Genomic DNA, 19,618 nt, shown 5'->3' with positions numbered 1-19,618 from the left:
TTTCAGTTTGTTGAAGCTGGATGAAACAGATCACATTAAAAATTAATTTAACTGAGAATCTCTGCATCCATGTTTATTTATTTCATAATTAATCAAATGAAACAATTCATTTATCTAATTAATTCAGATTTATACAGACTGAATCACTTTGTCCTTATTGCTCTTTGTCTTATTGTTCTATGATTCAAGAATAGGGACTGAAACATCTCAAACTAAACTCACAAATTAAAGGCAAAATATTAAATTAGAGCTTTAAATAAGACTGAAATAAAGAGTAGTTATCCTACACTCTCGTTCTATCTCGTTTCGACCACATTTTAATGAATTTTATGAACAAAAATCATCTAATTGTTTTCAAGAAAGTTGAAAGAAGCAGCTCAGTGATTTTACCATTTTTGTTCTGAGTGGATATTATAACCTAAATGCAGATTCCCCATGTGGACCAAATGTTCGCTTTAGAAATAATAGTTACATCTTGAGAGGCCAACACTGGTCCTGGCTGTCTGTGTCCGCTCTTTCATTTTCTCCGGCCGATCTGCGCCAGGAGACGCGCGTTCTCCGCCGCCTTGGCTCGCAGGTTTTTGGCCTTGGCCACATCGAACAGGACGTTCATGATGTTAGTCGGGACGTCCAGGGACAGGGTCAGTCTGCTCCTCCGGTCCCCTTTGTTGCTGTTGCGGAGCATCTGACCTCTGAGCTTCGTCCGGCTCATGAAGCGGTAGTTTGCGGGACTTGAAGTCCTTTTTTCGCGGCTGGACTCATCAGAAGATGAAGAGGAGGAGGAGGAGGAGGAAGAGGAGGCGGCGGCGAGGTACTCCGCAGACTGAAGGAGGGACCCCCAGCCGTCCACTGGGTAGTAACCCGGCTCGCTCTCGTCACTCTGGACCCGGACAGCCAACTGGTCATCGCAGAGGAGGTCGGGACGCGTCTGGTAGAGGCGCAGGCACAGGCTGGAAGTCGGTGCGCACAGGACCGAGAGCAGCAGCAGGGTCTTCAGGGACGAGAGCATGCTGTGTCCTCTGGGACAGGTTAAGAGAGGAGGAGGAAGAAAAATGCTCTTAATTATCTGTCTCAATAATTTAACAATATTTTCATCATCCTAAAGGAGGAGGACAGCTTCTTTAAACTTAAAAGGAGCAACTTCACTTCATCACACCTACATCTCTTGTTTAACAGGAAGGTATCTGAGTTTCAGAGAGAGATAAAAAATGATTGCATGAGAATTTCAGTGCAACAAACAGACTAGTTAAAAGAGGACCAACTTACCGCTGGTGTCCTATAACAAAGAATACAAATGAAAGAGGACGAAGACCTCCTGTCCCTGCAAAGAAAAGCCAACAAGCTCAACTCGGCTGCTGAAATTCAAATAAGAAATCCTGAAGAAGTGGGAGCGTGTGCGGAGGTCAGCCGTGCGCACCGTCTGACCAGCAGTGTGTCTCGTCCATTCCATCTGCATTCATTTAGTAGGAGCCATCAAACTGCAGCACTACGCCAGCAACAACGTCATCCCGCTGACACTTTGGTTTGTTTTTTAACCATCCCATTGGCTGTCATGCAGTGATGTAAAGATGTTGGTCAACATAAGGCATCACGACTGTGGAAAAAAAACTTCCCTTTTTTCATGGAGCACACTTTTAGAGGGAACCTGCAGTTATAGTGGGGTTTCCATTCAGTCAATAAAAGACAGTTTGACTAAAAGACGTGTCTCCTACCAGCGTTGTGTTTATTCAGCACCACAGATAGCTCCTATTTAATGATAGTCATTGGACTCACGTCCAAATGTCCTTCACCACTCTGAAAAGTCAAGTCATCTTAGGGTGCCACAGGTGTCCATTCTCAATCCCTTGTGGAAAAAAACTTCCCTTTTTTCATGGAGCACACTTTTAGAGGGAACCTGCAGTTATAGTGGGGTTTCCATTCAGTCAATAAAAGACAGTTTGACTAAAAGACGTGTCTCCTACCAGCGTTGTGTTTATTCAGCACCACAGATAGCTCCTATTTAATGATAGTCACTGGACTCACGTCCAAATGTCCTTCACCACTCTGAAAAGTCAAGTCATCTTAGGGTGCCACAGGTGTCCATTCTCAATCCCTTGTTGTTTACATAAAACCTTAATTAATCATTATCTGTACCTCAATATCAGTTTCTTTGCTGATGATACTGTGTTATATTCATTTGTTACTTTCTAATTAGCTTGATGGACTCTTGGCTCAAAAGTTCAAAGTAAGACTTTGTTAAATGACATAGCTCAAGACTGTTCCTGATTAACATGCTAGACATATAGGAGGAGGACACAGTGTTTTAATTAAAAGTGTCCCTTCAACACACACACACACACAAAAGTCATGAAACCACCTGCGGTGATCCAGAGTGAAGGTTCGAGGGGCGTCCGGTCGAGCTCTAATGAGCAACTTGATTCAACTTCATTAAGTGAATGTAAGTCTTCACAGCTGGAGTAATCACATTCTGTGACACACTGTGGAATGAGACGTCCTCCCACTCCTGGCTCCTCTGCAGTTGATCTCTAAAATGGAATTAAACACCCCCCCACCCCCTCCCATCAGCTTCAATGGAAAGATCACACACTCATTAAACTGATGCTGGATATGATCGCCAGGAATCTATAAGGACTTTAACTCAGCTGCTTCCATGTATTGATCACATCATCAAATCTTTCTGTTACACTAAACTATTAGTAAATAAAAGAAAATCTGGAACTTTTTTATTTTTAATGATGTAAAAAATGCAAAATATTCTCTGTTATAAAGCTATAAACACAGAAGAAATGTGATTAAACTGCATCTGAGTTTCATAACAAACCAGACTCACACACACAACTGATGACTTTTGAACATTATACTGGAATTGAGCATGTTTCATATATACCATCATGCTCTACACACATAGTGTTCATCATGTGACGATCGCAATTTGTAGAATTAAGTCACACCTAGTGGTGATGTTGCAAATTGTGATGTGAATGTCCCGCCCCTGAGTTTGTGTTTGGGTTGGCCAGTCTGGGCTACTGCAGACACCTGCAGGGTCACATGACATAAACCATAGCACCACACATAAACATCGTCAACAATTATTTACATCGTTCTGATCACGTATACTATAGATGATAACAAACCTTCTGACCTACAGCACCCTATTTGTCATGATTATTAATAAATATATGTTAATATTTAATATTTTATCGAGATATTTTTCTTTTGAAAACAAAGTTTTCAGGAGGTTAAAGAAGTTTTTTAACGTTTGATAGAAGATTGTCTTATGCATCAATAGAACTAATTAGAAAAAGACATGAACAGTTCTAATTGGCAGCTCAATAAATCTTTAAATTTAACTTCATCTTGTAGATCTCTGAAGCGTTTGAGCATGTGGGAGATGATTACAGTGCAGAATCGTGACTGCAGCCTTTGGAGGCTGATTGCTGCAACCCTCCTCTGTTGATTTTGGGCAACTATTTTTACCTGAGGATCACATAAGGAGAATTCAAACTCATTTTTTGCGTCGTGTATTTTTTTTAACTGTCACAGTGCCAGAAAAAAAAACACTTTGGTATGTGCTGCCCCCACAACACCCACGCAGGAATCCCCCTGTAACTGCTGAGCTGGTCTGATGGAGAGTCCTCTAAAACAGTCCCTGCGTGATCTCCCACACTGGGCCCCTGTTGGACTCTCATCTGGCTCCCAGCCTGACCCACAACACCCCCTGCCAAAGAAACATATGTAGTGGTGGAGGAGGCAGCAGGCAGTCAGCAACTAGCTTCATATTTTTCGCAGCACACAGGATGTCAGGCGATTGACATAAAATAAAAAAAAGGTGACTGTTATATAAAAAGTGAGGGCATGGGCCTGACGAACCACAGAAGTAAAGATTTTTAAGTTGGTAATCAAAAAAAGCTTCGAAACATGTACATACATCATAAAGAAAAAGACCTACTGAGATGTTTCAGTAATTCACATTTAGATTTTTATCACTTTGTGCATAATAACAAAGCAGTTTTAATAAAATATATAAATTAAATGCAAAAAACAAACGCATTTCACAGCATTATGTACAAACTGAGCATCCTGTCTTCATCTCCATGGTTCAGTGACTGCGTGAGAAAAATGAACAGATTCATGTTTTTACTCAATTTAACTTTTAACTAAAAACTCTTCTGTGATCTGATTGGTTCCTCCTACCTCTGCTCTCCTCACCACACCATCTCTGACACTCCTGTCTGGAGGAGAATTGGTTGTGGTTACCGTTGCAGCCCCCGTACACAAACGGCCTACATTCCCCCGATCGGGCATGGAAGTACCAGAGCAGGACGTAGTCTGAACAGCTGCCCTCTGACATCGGCTCCAGGCAGCGGTCTCTTACTGGAATTACATGAAAATACAAAGAGAAACAAAAAAAAAAGTTTTGATACACAAAGTGCGTAAGAGGAAGGAGGGGAAGAGATAAGAGGGAAATCATTCATCTTGGCCACTCACACGCAGTGTTTGTGCCAAATACCCTTCTTTTCTTCCTCTGTCCCCACTCCACGGTCCCTCCCTTGTGAGAATCTGAAGCCAGAAACAAAACCAATTAGAGGTTTCACATTTCGGTGGATCGAAGCATCAGGGACTAAGAAGGAACTAAGAATTCAGTTCCTGGACCAGCACCTAATGAGCGCCAGCGGCACTTTGACTCATCTCCAATCCAAATGAGGGCACAGGTGAGACACATGGATCGAGCTGGAGCATCCACTCATAAATATTATCAGCTCTTTTTTATATGCAAACTACAAACTTTTGAGAGAATTCATATTGTGCTTACTTTAAAGTCTGGGATGAAAGAAAAATATCATTACAAATGATTGATTGAGCTGGAAACAAGTTTAATGGTACAAAGAGCAGAGATTAGTTCTTTGTTCTGTGATGATTGTTGAACTGATTTTTTTTCATCTGAACAGATCAAACAACGTATTATATTTAAATGTAGGGTAGGAGATTTCGAAAACTCAGTGAGAGTCAAAAGACTCAGTGAGAGTCAAAAGATTTCAAAAGTAAACACGCCCTTCTCTCGGAGCTTACCCTGAAGCCACGCCACGTCACATGGACGCGCATTACCTGAAGACGAGCTGCGGTCTGTGACTTCGGCCATCATGCACGTACCTCTCTGATGCGCGCAGAGCAGGAAGAGAGTGACAACCAGCCAATACTCCACGCAGGGTCCACCTGGAGGATTGGCTGATGTTTTTAGCATTTTATAGCTTCCACAGATGATTAATATTCTTCGTTTTAATGCGAAACTGCTGAACTAATTGGTTGCTATCGGATTGTAAAAAGAAGTTACACTAATTTAACAAAAAGTGCATCAGAATCAAATCTCCTACCCTACCTTTAAGGTTCCATCACCTAGCAGTAGCTGGTGCTAATGTTAAACCGACTGACTGGATCTGATGTTCAGAAACGCACCTGTGAGTGCCACCAAAGAGAGCCCGACACAGAGCTCTTTGTTATGATATGGGGATTGGGCCTTATTTGTTGTCATGATTGTGCTGACTTCTGTTTTTCTCCCTCCTCTTGGAGGCATGTCTCTCCTCAGAAGTGCTGGGCGTGGTTACCTGCTGGCTGGAGGTTGGCACACCTGCACCTCGTTTCATCTCTGCTCTCTACTTATACCGGAGCTCTTCTCTGCTTCGACGCTGGATTGTCTACGTAGTTGGTAACTCGTCAGTTACAGCTTTTCCTGAGAACTAATTCTCCTCATCGTGGATCTGGGCATTCTCAGCCTTTTTCAGTGACTGTTTCCCTCTTTCTCTTTGCCAGGAAACCAACCTGTTTGACTGCTCCTCCAGCCAGCTCCTAGCCAGCCACGCCGAACAGCATAGCCTTTTGTGAACTGATCCCTTTTGGATTCGCCTTTTGTTATTTCTTTTCTCATTAAACTGAACTTAAGCAACCCTCTGCCTCTGTTCTGCTTCTGGGTCCTCTCGTTAGGAAAACCCAACAGAACAATCCAGCCAGCATGGACCCAGCAGACTCGGAGTCATTCGCTCAAGCTCTCAGCGCTCAGGAAGCCGTGTTAAGAAGACATGAGGCCCAAATTCAGGACGTCTCGGACAACCTCCGCAGCCTGTCAGCCAGCGTGAGTTCCATGCTTACCCAGCTAAACCTGCTTTCAGGACGCGTGAGAGACCGTGAGGAGCAAACACCACCTGCTAACCCTCCTTCGGTTGCTGAGCCTGCCTTACCTACTACACGTGAGCCATCTGTTCCTCCCCCTGAGCCTTATGCTGGTGATGTAGGGTCGTGTAACCAATTCCTATTTCAGTGCTCTATGGTTTTTAGTCAGCGACCATCTTCCTATGTTTCAGATGAGGCTAAGGTGGCCTATATGGTTAATTTACTGCGGGGCAAGGCTAGTCAATGGGCTACTGCCCTCTGGCAGAGTGATTCACCTGTCCTTCGCTCTTACCCCTCTTTCCTGGCAGAGATGCGTAAGATTTTTGACCACCCTTTGCAGGGCCAAGAGGCAGTTATACGCCTGCTCGATCTCCGTCAGGGTTCACGTTCAGTTGCGGCCTACTCTGTAGATTTTCGCGTCCTAGCTGTTGAGTCTGGGTGGGATGAATTGGCTCTTAAGGGAATATTTTACAAGGGTCTATCTGATAAAATTAAAGACGAACTCTCCCTCAGGGAGGACCCTGGCCCCTTAGATTCTCTTATTTCTCTGGCTATTAAGATAGATGCTAGGCTGAAGGAGAGACAGAGAGAGAAGGGCTTCGCCCCTCCTAGGCTAGCTTCTCCTCCTAACCCCAGGCTTCCTGCCTCCTCCGTGTCTTCTTTACCCGCTCTCCCACCACCTACTGTTTCCTCCCCTCCTCCAGAGGAGCCTATGCAGTTAGGCAGATCCAAATTGTCCCCTGGTGAGCGGCTCAGGAGGAGACAGGAGAACCTCTGCCTTTATTGTGGTGAGCCTGGTCATCTCCTGCCTTCCTGCCCAAAAGTGCCGGCTCACCAGTAGACGAGGGAGTCCTGGTGAGCCATACACCTTTCCATTCCCCTTCTCCAACCTCCCTCACTCAGTTTACGCTAGCTGGTTCCTTAATCCTCCCCCATGTAACTCTGCCTCTTTCAGCTTTTGTAGATTCTGGTTCCGATGACAACTTTATAGACTCAGCTTTTGCCCTCCAAGCCAATCTACCTACTAAACCTCTAGTCTCCCCTAAGGTAGTTAATGCCTTAGATGGCAGGTTGCTAGCCTCAGTTACCCACCGTACCTCCCCTGTTACTCTACTACTGTCGGGTAATCACCGTGAGACGCTCTCCTTCCTCGTTATTAGCTCTCCTGCTTTTCCTATAGTTCTGGGCCTTCCCTGGTTAGTCACTCACAACCCTCATATTGATTGGCTCAGCCGTACTATTCTAAACTGGAGCCCCTTCTGTCTGGCTAACTGTCTCCAAGCTGCAAGCCCTCCCGCTCATTCTCCTCCCCCTGCTGTCTCTGAACCGCCTGACCTATCCTCGGTGCCCCCTGAATACCACGACCTCGCCCCAGTGTTCTGTAAGGCTAAGGCTACCTCGCTCCCCCCTCATCGACCCTATGATTGCCCGATCGACCTTCTACCTGGAGCCACCCTACCTTCAAGCAAGCTCTATAAACTCTCTAGGCCAGAGAGAGACTCCATGGAGAGGTACATCACGGAATCCTTGGATGCAGGCCTCATCCGACCTTCCTCCTCCCCTGTCGGTGCTGGCTTCTTCTTCGTGGGAAAGAAGGACGGATCCCTCCGACCCTGCATCGATTATCGTGAGTTGAACAATATCACTGTGAAGAATAAATATCCTCTTCCTCTCATAGATCCCTCCTTTGAGCCATTCCATGATGCTAAGATCTTTAGCAAACTCGACCTCAGGTCAGCCTACCACCTGGTTCGCATTAAGGAGGGAGACGAATGGAAGACAGCATTCAACACTCCTCTAGGACATTTTGAATATCTCGTCATGCCATTTGGATTGACTAATGCCCCTGCTGTTTTCCAGGCCCTCATTAATGACATTCTCAGAGACAAGCTCAACCGCTGTGTTTTTGTCTACCTGGATGACATATTGATTTTCTCCCCCTCTCTGTCTGAACACGTCCTCCATGTTCGCCAGGTTCTCCAACGCCTCCTTGAGAACAGACTGTTTGTTAAAGGGGAGAAATGTGAGTTTCACGTGCCCAAGATCTCTTTCCTAGGTTTCATCATCGCCACAGGCCAACTCATCCCTGATCCTGCCAAGATTAAAGCTGTCGTGGAGTGGCCTATTCCCCAAACCCGGAAAAAGCTACAACAATTCCTGGGCTTTGCCAACTTCTACAGAAGGTTTATTAGAAATTATAGTAGAGTGGCAGCTCCCCTCACCAGCCTAACCTCCCCTGCTAAGCCCTTCCTCTGGACAGAGGAGGCCCAGACGGCCTTTTCTAACCTGAAGACTCTGTTTTCTACTGCACCCATTCTCATCCACCCCGACTCTTCTCGCCAGTTTATTGTCGAGGTTGATGCTTCGGAGACTGGAGTAGGCGCGGTCCTCTCCCAGCGGAGTTCAGAGGATCACAAGGTTCATCCCTGCGCCTATTTTTCCCGTCGCCTGTCCCCTGCTGAAAAGAACTACGACGTGGGTAACAGGGAGCTGTTGGCGGTGGTCCTGGCTCTCCAGGAGTGGCGCCACTGGCTGGAGGGAGCTGAGGTTCCCTTTTTGATTTGGACTGACCACAAGAACCTTTCCTACATCCGCTCTGCTAAGCGCCTCAATTCCCGCCAGGCTCGATGGGCTCTATTCCTCAGTCGGTTCAACTTTACCCTGACCTACCGCCCTGGTTCACAAAACACTAAGGCTGATGCTCTCTCCAGGCAGTTCTCACCAGACCCTCCCAACCCTGAGGTGCCGTGCATCCTCCCCCCTTCCTGCATTGTCGGTGCTGCTACTCTGGACATAGAGACTACTGTCAAGGATTCTCTGGTCGGCCATCCTCCTCCTCACGATTGCCCTCCTAAACGGCTCTTCGTCCCCAACCACCTGCGTTCCCAAGTGCTTCTGTGGGGACACTCCTCTAAATTAAGCTGTCATCCTGGAGTTCGCCGGACCCTCCACTTCATCCAGCAACGCTTCTGGTGGCCGAAGATGTCCCAAGAGATCCGTGAGTTTATTAATGCCTGCTCTGTCTGTGCCCGCAGCAAACCTTCCCATCATGCACCTTCTGGTCTTCTCCATCCCCTGTCCATACCTCGCCGCCCCTGGTCTCACATAGCCTTGGATTTCGTCACTGGATTGCCCCCTTCTGACGGTAACACCACTATACTAACTGTTGTGGATCGTTTCTCTAAGTGTGTCCATTTTATTCCCCTTCCTAAGCTCCCTTCGGCCCTGGAGACTGTCAACCTTCTCACTCAACACGTTTTCCGCCTTCATGGGTTGCCTGTGGACATTGTTTCGGACCGGGGTCCTCAATTTGCCTCCCAGGTATGGACAGCCTTCTGCAAACAGATTGGCGCTACCCCCAGCCTCTCCTCTGGTTACCACCCCCAGTCTAATGGCCAGACGGAGCGGGCCAATCAGAGCCTGGAGACAGCCCTGCGCTGCGTCACTGCCCGCAATCCGGCCTCCTGGAGCTCTCAGTTAGCGTGGGTGGAGTACGCCCATAACTCACTCACCAACTCCTCAACAGGTATGTCACCTTTCATGGTGTCTAATGGTTTCCAACCTCCCCTTTTCCCCGCTCAGGAGGAGGACACGGCTGTGCCCTCTGTCCGGGCCCATGTTCGCCGCTGTCGAGGAGTCTGGCGCACCGCTAGAGCTGCTCTGCTCCGTGCTTCCACCCGTAGCCAGTTAAGAGCCAATCAGTCTCGGCAGCCAGCCCCGGATTACCAGCCGGGTCAGAAGGTTTGGCTCTCTTCCCGCGACCTGCCCCTCCAGGTGGCGTCACGCAAGCTGGCTCCACGCTTCGTTGGACCGTATGTCATTGACAAAGTCATCAATCCCACTTCTGTTCGCCTTAAGTTGCCCCCCTCCCTCCGGGTCCACCCCACCTTCCACGTCTCCCTGCTCAAACCCTTCTGCTCTAGTGAACTCTGCCCTCCCTCTGATCCCCCTCCCCCTCCCCCTCGGCTGATCGATGGACACCCTGCCTACTCGGTCAAAGAGATTCTGGATGTTCGACGCCGTGGTAGGGGCTTCCAGTACCTTGTTGATTGGGAGGGGTATGGTCCAGAGGAGCGTTCCTGGATCTCCCGCAAGCTCATCCTCAGTCCTGCGCTATTGAGGGCTTTTTATGCTAAGCATCCTGACAAGCCTGGTCGGACGCCAGGAGGCGTTCGTTAAGGGGGGGGTACTGTTATGATATGGGGATTGGGCCTTATTTGTTGTCATGATTGTGCTGACTTCTGTTTTTCTCCCTCCTCTTGGAGGCATGTCTCTCCTCAGAAGTGCTGGGCGTGGTTACCTGCTGGCTGGAGGTTGGCACACCTGCACCTCGTTTCATCTCTGCTCTCTACTTATACCGGAGCTCTTCTCTGCTTCGACGCTGGATTGTCTACGTAGTTGGTAACTCGTCAGTTACAGCTTTTCCTGAGAACTAATTCTCCTCATCGTGGATCTGGGCATTCTCAGCCTTTTTCAGTGACTGTTTCCCTCTTTCTCTTTGCCAGGAAACCAACCTGTTTGACTGCTCCTCCAGCCAGCTCCTAGCCAGCCACGCCGAACAGCATAGCCTTTTGTGAACTGATCCCTTTTGGATTCGCCTTTTGTTATTTCTTTTCTCATTAAACTGAACTTAAGCAACCCTCTGCCTCTGTTCTGCTTCTGGGTCCTCTCGTTAGGAAAACCCAACACTCTTTAAAGAGAAACAGAAAAGATGCTTCTGTTTAGAAGGACACGTAAACTAGAGCTAAAAGAGACGCTAGCCTTCACATCGAGCACGGGTTTCTTGTGTCAACACACAGTTAAATACTGAAATGTGTCCACTCTGCTTGCACACAGAGTGAGAACATCAGTGTTATATATATAAATATCTCCTGACTGTAGTCATAAATAAACAAGCTGACATTGACACTGGGCAATGACAGCGTCATCCTTTGATTAGTTGTCTGATTTATTTACCTGAAGCAAGAATTACAATAATTTGGGATGCAGAAAATGATTTTAGCCCACGGCTACTTTTTGCTAATGAGCAGACGAGATGACCCCTTTGTTTAACTTTCTGCTTGCTGCTCTTGCTTGATGCTGACGACCTCAGCTAAGTCTTTGCTTTCTTTTTCATTTTGTACCAGTGCGATTTGGGAGGATCCCTTCTTCTCCAAGGACCACAGGGACAGGGCCTGGCATGTCGTTCTCCTTTTCTAATGCTTCTTCTTCTCTTTCCACCCCATCTTCATCTTTGTGGCCTGTGAAAGATGCCTCTATGTCTTCGGGCTGATTTTTATTCTCAGTCACTGGAAGTGTAGCATCTGGATCCACAGATTTCACCACGAACTTGTATTCCAAACCTGCAAGGACACAACAAATACCCACAAATTAAAGGGTTCCTTTATTCTGAAATGTTCCTGGGGTTAGGGCGGGTTAGGGTTAATAAACATAAATAGCTGGAGAGATTCCCCAAAATATCTCCAAACACTGGTAAATTTCATTTTTATGCATACAGGAATGTAAATATTTACGAAGCAAAAGTGTGTGAAACACAGCAGAAAAAATAATTTATTTACAAAATATTTCATTTTTTTCTTGCTAAACATGTTCTGTGTATTGTGGCATGTTACAACAAGTAAAAGCATCCTTTCAGTGTCCTGTATGTGTAGTAGCTTCTTGGTGTGGTGTCCTTCTTAATGGCCATCTCGTGTTTGTGAATGGTACTGTTGCTGGCACCATGGTGTGTGTTCCTCTGAGAGAACATAACAGATGGCTCAACACACACGGGTGCCATGCTACTGCCCCAGGAGCTCTATAACAAATAGCCACACACACACACACACACACTCACACAATATGTAGGCCTGTCTAGAGGCACATGTCCATTCGCTCTTCGATAAATGTAGAGAAGCACACATACTGTAGAGGGTTCAAAATGTTCAAGTGAATAGCACAACACCCACAACCAACGTGTCCACAGTCTTACCACACTTTTCTGTCACCTCCTGCGTAACGAGCTCCTTCACATCTTCAGGCTTGAAAGACAAGATTCTGAATTAGTGGCTTGTCCATTTTTTAACTGCATGTTTATTTTAAATGTGTGCGTGTGTGCACGATAAAGACATACTGAGAGTCCAGGCTCTCCTTTCTCCCCTTTTGCTCCTTCCATACCCACAGTGCCCTAAAGGGAAAACACATGTACCCATTTATATTTAGAGAAATCAAATGTATTTATTTTATGGCATTATACATCAGTGTCTCACCCAATGGTGACAAAGAAGGTTGTTTTAGAGTTTGTCATAGAAAATAATAAAGAAATGCTGACTCATTCTGCACTCTGGGGCATATAATAGCTGTGTGTCCAATGGAATGGGTTTTTTCCTTCTCTTGCTTCAGTTCAAATATGTGCAGCCTCTTTACAGAAGCAACATCTTCATCCTCAATTTCATCCCTGTCTGATTCATTTAAGTAAAATTCAGAGGCTATTCTACCAATTAGAAGGCTTTGGTTGCATAACCTGTTGATAACAAGCTTACACTTTTCACTGTCAAGTCAATACCTAAAACAACGCTTATACTCTCTACACAAGAAGCCTTGAAACATCAGCTGTTGTCCCCAGATGATGGGTTCTCAGTAGGTTGAAGGCATTGGAACTAACCAATTAGAGCAGATTTTAGAGGTGATTTTTAAAAACATCAGGAACAACATTTCCCAGGAGTCATAGACAAGGGAGTTCTGCTGCTGTACTGTAGTTATGCCACACATTAAAAAAAAAAACTTCACGAGGCCCTAATTGTGCTTGGAGATGAAGTGTGTGTCCTTACACTCTGTCCTCTTTGACCCGGAGTGCCTGGTGCTCCCCTCTGACATGGCTTTGTTCTGCCTCTTCTCCCCCTCTCACCCTGTTTGATGAAAAAGTGAGCTTTTTATTTTTATCACCTCTATGTCATCAAGCAAAAAAAAAAAATCCACAGTGGCACAACTCATAGCTCACTTTTAAACAGTATGAAAGACACACCAATTAGGTAGATTCTTGGAATATCCTCATTAAAGGTTCCCAGCCACTCCCTGTCAACACTGAGAGTCTGGTAATTGTAGCTGAAAGGAGCTAATTGAGTAAGATATTACTTGAAAGCTGAAGACGGAAATAGAGCTCTGTGTATGTGTTTGTGTGTGTGTGTGCATGTGTGTTAATTGGGCACATGTCTCTGCTGTAGCCACTGCTGCAGTACACAGGCTGCCATAGACATGGTGATCACTGTAATCAAAGCTCATCCTCATTGTGTCCTCTTTTTTTTGCACTTTTTTTAAGCACAAAAATGTGTTTCTAAATGAGATGCAGTTAGTACAGTCCTGTATGTAAGTACCTCAAGTCTATATTGTGACTATTAATCAGGTTTGTTAGACGAGTGTAGGCTTCATTAAAACAGGCCAGCTACACTGCTGACGTACAGCAGACTTTGAAAAAGTTGATGAGTACTTTTTTAAGGACCAGTGCGCAGGATAAATGTGGATCTAGTAGCACAAATGAAAGGTAATAATGGGGAAAGTTCACATCTCTTTGCAGATGATTTAGTCCATTTTAACAGAAAGAGCCTGCAGATGGAGGTCCAATATTTTGAGGTCTCATGCACAGGTGATGGGAAAAGGGATTTAAAATCTACACCCCACTGGCCAGGGACTAGCTTAGGATTCCTCAGGAGGAGCTGGAGGATAGAGGAGTACTTTTGCTTTTAGTACAGTAGTAGGTTTCATGAGTACACAGAGCAAAGTCTACCATAGGCCCTATGTCCCCACGAGGTCCCGGTGGTCCTGGTGACCCCTCATCACCATGCCTTCCAGGGCTCCCTGCTGATCCCTTAAACCCAGGGAACCCTGGGAAACCTGCAGCACCCTGAATTAAACAAAAACAGAGAAAATGAACATGCAGGTGTTTGTAAAGGGGAAGATTCAGAAACGGCTGATTCTTCATTTACCTTTTCTCCCTTTATTCCTGGATCACCATCAGCCCCATTGATCCCTCCTTGTCCTTTATCCCCCTAATATTTCACAGCAAGAAAAATACAAACTGAGTAAGTTGAAGAAGAGAAACAAAAAACATTTACCGGTAAATATTTACCTTGCGGCCTGTGAGTCCATTCAGCCCAGGCATCCCCGGTGTGCCAGTTAACCCCGTGTCACCCTGTTGTACAGTATAAATGAACATTTCTTTAGATGTCAGTCTTCTATAATTTCTATAAGTTTTCTTTGGTTTAATCACAGCCTAAGAGCTAACCTTTGGTCCATCCAGGCCAGAACTCCCAATGCGTCCAGGAAAACCTCTAAAACCCTTTTTAAGCATAGGTAACACAATTTTATTTAAACAACTTAAAGCAATAATTTTGAGGAAAATATATAATTCGCCTCTCTCACCTTCTCTCCTTTCTCCCCTTTGTCTCCTGGTAAGCCGGGTTCTCCTGGATCCCCCTGTGACACAAAAAACATCAGAACAATCATAGAAAATAAATATATTAAAACATTTTGTACCTTTGATAAAATGTGGTTTGTTATTTATTGTGTTTATTATGTACCTGATCGCCCTTCTGGCCTTGCAGTCCGATGTCTCCTTTATCCCCTTTCGCCCCGTCCACTCCATGATCTCCATTGTGACCCTTAAATCATATCCAAAGATGTGTTACAGGCTCCAAAAATGTTGCAGTTTTAACAATTTTGTGACATTACTTTGACTCCATCAAGTCCTGGCTCTCCTGAATCCCCCTACAAACAAAAAGGGAGTTATCACAAACAATAACACCAAACCCTTAACTGAATCTGCAGGTCTTACTAACCTTCTGTCCAACTGGTCCACGTGCTCCAAAGCGACCTAATGCACCCTTAGTACCAGGATTACCCTTCAGGCCCTTAAACAGCATAAAACACTTGTAGATGTATTGCTAAACATTTCCAAGTTCTGAATAAGAATATTCATTTGTTGAAATGTTGGTGTCCAAATTCATTACCTTGACACCTGGAGGACCATCCTCGCCTTTTTCTCCTTTATCCCCATCAAAACCTGGATGACCTCGTTCACCCTGAAACAAAGTACCTCAAAGTTGTATTGCTTACTTTGTATTGCTGGAGTTACATTTAAGGTGACAGTTCAACCCAACGATGGCCGACTTGAGCTTCTGACAGTGTGACTGGATAAAAACATTCATTTATTTGTCATGGGTAGATATGTTATACTCTCTGTGCAGGGATGCAGATCCTTCATTAAATTTCTTAAGGATCTGGCTGGCCCTCTGAACACTGAAGCTAAGTGCCATCTAGTTCTCTTATACTGGAGAGAAGACAGAAATCTCAGGACCTGATCAAACCAAAATGAATATGTTAATTTGACTTTAGAGCGAACTGTCCCTTTAAATATACACTGGCATACAAACTAAAAAGAGTCTCACTGCGTCCCCTTTGGATCCTTTGAATCCTTGAGGTCCTTGGATTTGAAGCACACTCCCCTGTAGGAGAGAATTAAACTGTGAACTCGTGCAAATGAATGTAGACATGCAAAGACACTGCATATGAAGCCCTGCTGTAATTTGATCCGCACCAGCTCATATGTAATAATGCAACATGTCATACTCATACCCTTTCTCCTCTGACTCCAGGTAACCCGCGGTCTCCCTGAGGAGAAGACATCAACAAAAACACTGATTAGATCTGACTTTTCCATGTTACCATGTAATCCAGATTGATACAAACCATAAAGGCACAACATGACTTTAGTGGCTTTAGTGTTGTTTGATAGGTATGAGTGTGATAAATAAATCACAGAGTAGCACCTCAGTTGTGACACTTCAATAGAGAGGAGACAAACAAATAAAAGGGGAGTCAGACAGCTGACATCACTTCAATCAACACGACCTGCTGTCACTTCAGACTGAATGGGAGATTGCTCTCTATGAAATGAAAGGACTCTTGACTCTTATCAGGACATTCAAATGTCCCATTCATTCAGACCTCATATGTCACTGCTGACGCACACATCCATAATAAGAGAGTCACGTGTAAATGAAGGTGGAGCGCAGGCGAGGTGGTGAGGTTCACCGATCTCCTCGGAGTTGTTGTATTTTCATGCTTCTTCAGTCTTTTTTGGTGGCAACTTATAGAAATATGTTGCCTGGTTGAGAGGTTTTACAACAATATGTTAGAAAGTTGGCACAGATTAAATGAGTCCAAATCTACCACCTTTCCTCTCTGCTGAAAGTGAAAGTCCAGGACATGAGGCTTCATTATGATGATTATTATGATAGAAAAATGACAATGAGTAAAACAAAACCTGCTAACCTTTGCGCCTTTGTCACCACGCAAGCCTTTTAGACCCTGGTGACAGAAAAAAAAGTTACAAATGAAACTCTAATGGCCTTAAATCAAATTATAATTTAATATGTTTTTAAAAGTTGCTTACTATGAGCCCAGGAAGCCCCTTGACACCCGGAGCGCCCTTTTCTCCCTGACAATGTAAGATTAAAGACAAATATATGACATCATGAAGTTAAGACAGGGATGTAAAACAAAATATAAGGAATGACAAAGTGGACACAGTTTTTATTAAAAAGATTTAAGCTGGATGAACTGAGCTCACCCTTTTTCCTGAGATGCCAGCCAGCCCTCTGGCACCGGGCTCACCTGGAATACTGTCACCCTGGAAGGCAAAATAAGTAAATGAACATTTGTGACAATTTTGAAGACACTTTGTCAACTTGTCCAGATGATGCACAGACATATAGACCAAGTGACAGTACAGTCCTAATCTTTAGAATCAACAACTTGAGTTTATGTACAGTACCTTTTCTCCTTTTACTCCATTCACACCAGGCAGACCCTTTATTAGAGATATATGTTGTCGTTATTTTTGAGGTTTTAAAAACTGCATTTAAAGTTAAAGCTCCAAAGAAATAAAAGAGTGTTTCCATACGTGAGAACCTGGTGATCCTCGGGGTCCAGGAGCTCCTGGGGATCCATTTTTCCCTCTTTTACCCCGGTCACCCTACAACAACACACCAAACACTCCACCTCATACCAATACTTGGTTTCAAGTTTCAAAAGTTTCTTTTGTTCCTACATGTTAATCTGCAGAAATCTCCACATGAAAAAAAGAAGTCAAGGGCCTCCCAGTAACTGATATACATTGAAGTACCTCTCTACCCGGCTCTCCAGGATCTCCTGGAGGGCCCCTAAGTCCCGGGGAACCCTGGATTCCTGCGTTGCCACGGATACCCTGGATACCCTGAGCACCTGGAGGTCCCGGCTCACCCGGCTCCCCCTAAAGGGCAACACAGAAAAAAAGAAGGAAGTGGGACAACAAACAGTTACTCATCACCTGTTTCGTGTTAAGTTGTTATTCAGTTCTTCTATTACTTTTGAATAATTGCTTTCAAATAAAGTCGTTCATATCTTTATCAAATTAAAAGCTCAGATGTAATTTTAAATGAGCAAGTGAGCCGCTGAGCCAATTACATCCGCTAAATTAAAAATGCAATGAGAAATAAAGTCTATCAAATTGAATGTTATGAAAGACTGTGTGGGATTAATTGGTTTAGTGGGGTGTTCTTGTATGTACATTATTTTATATTCTGTTGGAGGAAGCAGGGAAATGTCACCTTCTGTCCTGGAGGTCCAGCCTGACCCTCGGGCCCTCTGTGGCCGATGCCTGGTTCGCCCTACAAGCATGTAAAACAGCCTCATGAGTCTGTGAAGTCCTTCAAAGTAAAATCTTAACTTTTTGTATTTACCTTTTGTCCCTTTTCACCGATTTCACCCTGAATAAAAAAAAATTACAAAAAGAGCATCAGTTAGAGAGATGGAGTTCATCATGACACGTCTTTTTCATGTGCCCAAATAAACAAACTCAGAGGAATTTGAACTAAAAAAAAACAGACTTGTCAGCATGTTTAACAAGGGGAATTATTAATGTCTGCTTTAATCTACTGTCTCACAGTCACACAGAAATAGAGCGGAGGGGACATCAAAGGCCTGGACTCGACCAGCTTCACTGACAGGCGAGAAGAGAGAGAAGCTCTCCCCGAGCTCTGATGTCATTTACTGATGCAATGTGGGTAGGCAGGGAAGCAGCCATGATATTTTTATAAACTGGTGGCACATTTCAAGTGGTGACTGTCATCGAGGCTTTGTGAGCTGAGGATGATAATTATGCTGTTCAATCAGAGTGATAATATCAGTGACTCCATTGAGTCCATTCTAGCAATAAATGTAAATGATTCATCTTAATAATTTTCAGCCAAATTCTTATTCATAAATATGGATAACAAATTATAAATACGTATATATGCTATTGCAGCTGCAGGACATCGCTTACAGTCTGACAAAAAAATATCATATTTTTGGCTTTTTTCAGAATGTTTTAAACTTTTCAGACAAGAATCAGGATTTTTGTTAGAATATTGACCTTGTCTGATTTTTTTCTTCAAAATTTATGAATTTATAAAAACCTGAAATCTGTTTTTCCCACTTTTTTCAGAATGATAAATAAATGTAAAAATTTATTTATTTAATGCTGTGATTTTCTAAATTCAATACAACTCAATAAATAAATCAATAAACCTCTTTTTAAAGATGTTATTATGTTTTATGTTTATTATGAATGTTAGTTGTGTTTGTGGTCACCTTCCGTCCTGGTTTTCCATCCTCACCTTGCTGCCCCTGTTGCACAGGAAATATATGACTTCCATTATTTTATTGGACCTTGATGAAATCTAATTATCTGGAGGTGAGGCGGAGTGCCGTAACGTCACACTTTGTGATCTTACCTTCAAGAAAAAGTACTCTGGAGGATATGGGTATTGTCCAGTTTCTTCATCATAATGTCCCTCTCTCCTTTTCTCCATCTCCGACCTCCTCCTCTCCCATTCCTCCCTCTCCCTCTCTAAATCTCTGTCCCCTTCCTGCTCTGTCCTTTCCCTCTCCATCTCCATCCTCTTTTTCTCCCATTCCTCCCTCTCCTGCTCCATCCTCTCCTTCTCCATCTCCTCTCTCTCCAGCTCCATCTCAGCCTCCTTCTCTTTCTCCAACTCCTTCCTCTCTCTCTCCATCTCCAACCTTTCCCTCTCTCTCTCCCTCTCCAGGTCGTCGTCTTCCTCCCTCTCCCGTTCTCGATCAACATCTTCTTCAGTCCCCCAGTCGTAGTCTCCGCTCCTTTCCTCCTCCTCATACACTGGATCATGGCCTGTTTCTGTATCTTCACCTGGTGCTACTTCTTTCTCCCTATCCCACTCCTCCGGTTCTTCAGCATTATCCAGCTCCTCTCTTCCACCCTGTGTTTCTGTATGACTCTCTCTGTCTGTATCACTGTATCTCCACCTCTCTCTAATTTTATGCCCTTCATTCCTGGTTGCTGTTTGAAGGTGAGGATTTTCTTTCTTATTCGTCTGAAAAAAACATTTGTTTTTTTTTTTGTTGGACACAACTCTTAATC

The 19,618-nt window shown here is 44.4% G+C and overlaps 2 protein-coding genes across 2 annotated transcripts in view; both read right to left on the bottom strand.

Annotated features, from left to right (window-relative positions):
* Nucleotides 1-517: 517 nt before the first annotated feature.
* ucn3l (urocortin 3, like) lies at nt 518-1,009 on the bottom strand. Its single transcript, XM_028400191.1, has one exon. The coding sequence runs from the start codon at nt 1,007-1,009 to the stop codon at nt 518-520; it is 492 nt and encodes a 163-aa protein (XP_028255992.1).
* Nucleotides 1,010-4,086: 3,077 nt separating this feature from the next.
* Nucleotides 4,087-19,618, bottom strand: part of col7a1l (collagen type VII alpha 1-like) — a 47,053-nt gene continuing 31,521 nt past the window's right edge. Inside the window, exons 82-109 of the mRNA XM_028419095.1 lie at nt 19,150-19,571; nt 18,954-19,059; nt 18,811-18,846; nt 17,919-17,945; nt 17,787-17,846; nt 17,324-17,449; nt 17,102-17,173; nt 16,973-17,008; nt 16,769-16,828; nt 16,592-16,636; nt 16,471-16,506; nt 15,772-15,807; nt 15,585-15,641; nt 15,147-15,218; nt 14,976-15,047; nt 14,869-14,904; nt 14,718-14,798; nt 14,560-14,613; nt 14,423-14,476; nt 14,267-14,329; nt 14,124-14,186; nt 13,925-14,041; nt 12,972-13,049; nt 12,275-12,328; nt 12,134-12,182; nt 4,489-4,560; nt 4,195-4,374; nt 4,087-4,106 (exon numbers count right to left, since the gene is read on the bottom strand). Of these exons, the coding sequence (XP_028274896.1) occupies nt 4,087-4,106; nt 4,195-4,374; nt 4,489-4,560; nt 12,134-12,182; nt 12,275-12,328; nt 12,972-13,049; nt 13,925-14,041; nt 14,124-14,186; nt 14,267-14,329; nt 14,423-14,476; nt 14,560-14,613; nt 14,718-14,798; nt 14,869-14,904; nt 14,976-15,047; nt 15,147-15,218; nt 15,585-15,641; nt 15,772-15,807; nt 16,471-16,506; nt 16,592-16,636; nt 16,769-16,828; nt 16,973-17,008; nt 17,102-17,173; nt 17,324-17,449; nt 17,787-17,846; nt 17,919-17,945; nt 18,811-18,846; nt 18,954-19,059; nt 19,150-19,571 (2,184 nt within the window). The remainder of the gene's footprint in view (nt 4,107-4,194; nt 4,375-4,488; nt 4,561-12,133; nt 12,183-12,274; nt 12,329-12,971; nt 13,050-13,924; nt 14,042-14,123; nt 14,187-14,266; nt 14,330-14,422; nt 14,477-14,559; nt 14,614-14,717; nt 14,799-14,868; nt 14,905-14,975; nt 15,048-15,146; nt 15,219-15,584; nt 15,642-15,771; nt 15,808-16,470; nt 16,507-16,591; nt 16,637-16,768; nt 16,829-16,972; nt 17,009-17,101; nt 17,174-17,323; nt 17,450-17,786; nt 17,847-17,918; nt 17,946-18,810; nt 18,847-18,953; nt 19,060-19,149; nt 19,572-19,618) is intronic.

The sequence above is a fragment of the Parambassis ranga genome, chromosome 2 (assembly GCF_900634625.1).
Source record: "Parambassis ranga chromosome 2, fParRan2.1, whole genome shotgun sequence".
NCBI lineage: Eukaryota > Metazoa > Chordata > Actinopteri > Ambassidae > Parambassis > Parambassis ranga.
The sequence above is the reverse complement of the archived record's forward strand: the minus strand, read 5'-3'. Positions and strand labels throughout refer to the sequence as shown.

What these genes read in the sequence shown, in the direction of transcription:
- ucn3l (XM_028400191.1), bottom strand. Translation starts at nt 1,009, where the DNA reads ATGCTCTCGTCCCTGAAGACCCTGCTGCTGCTCTCGGTCCTGTGCGCA.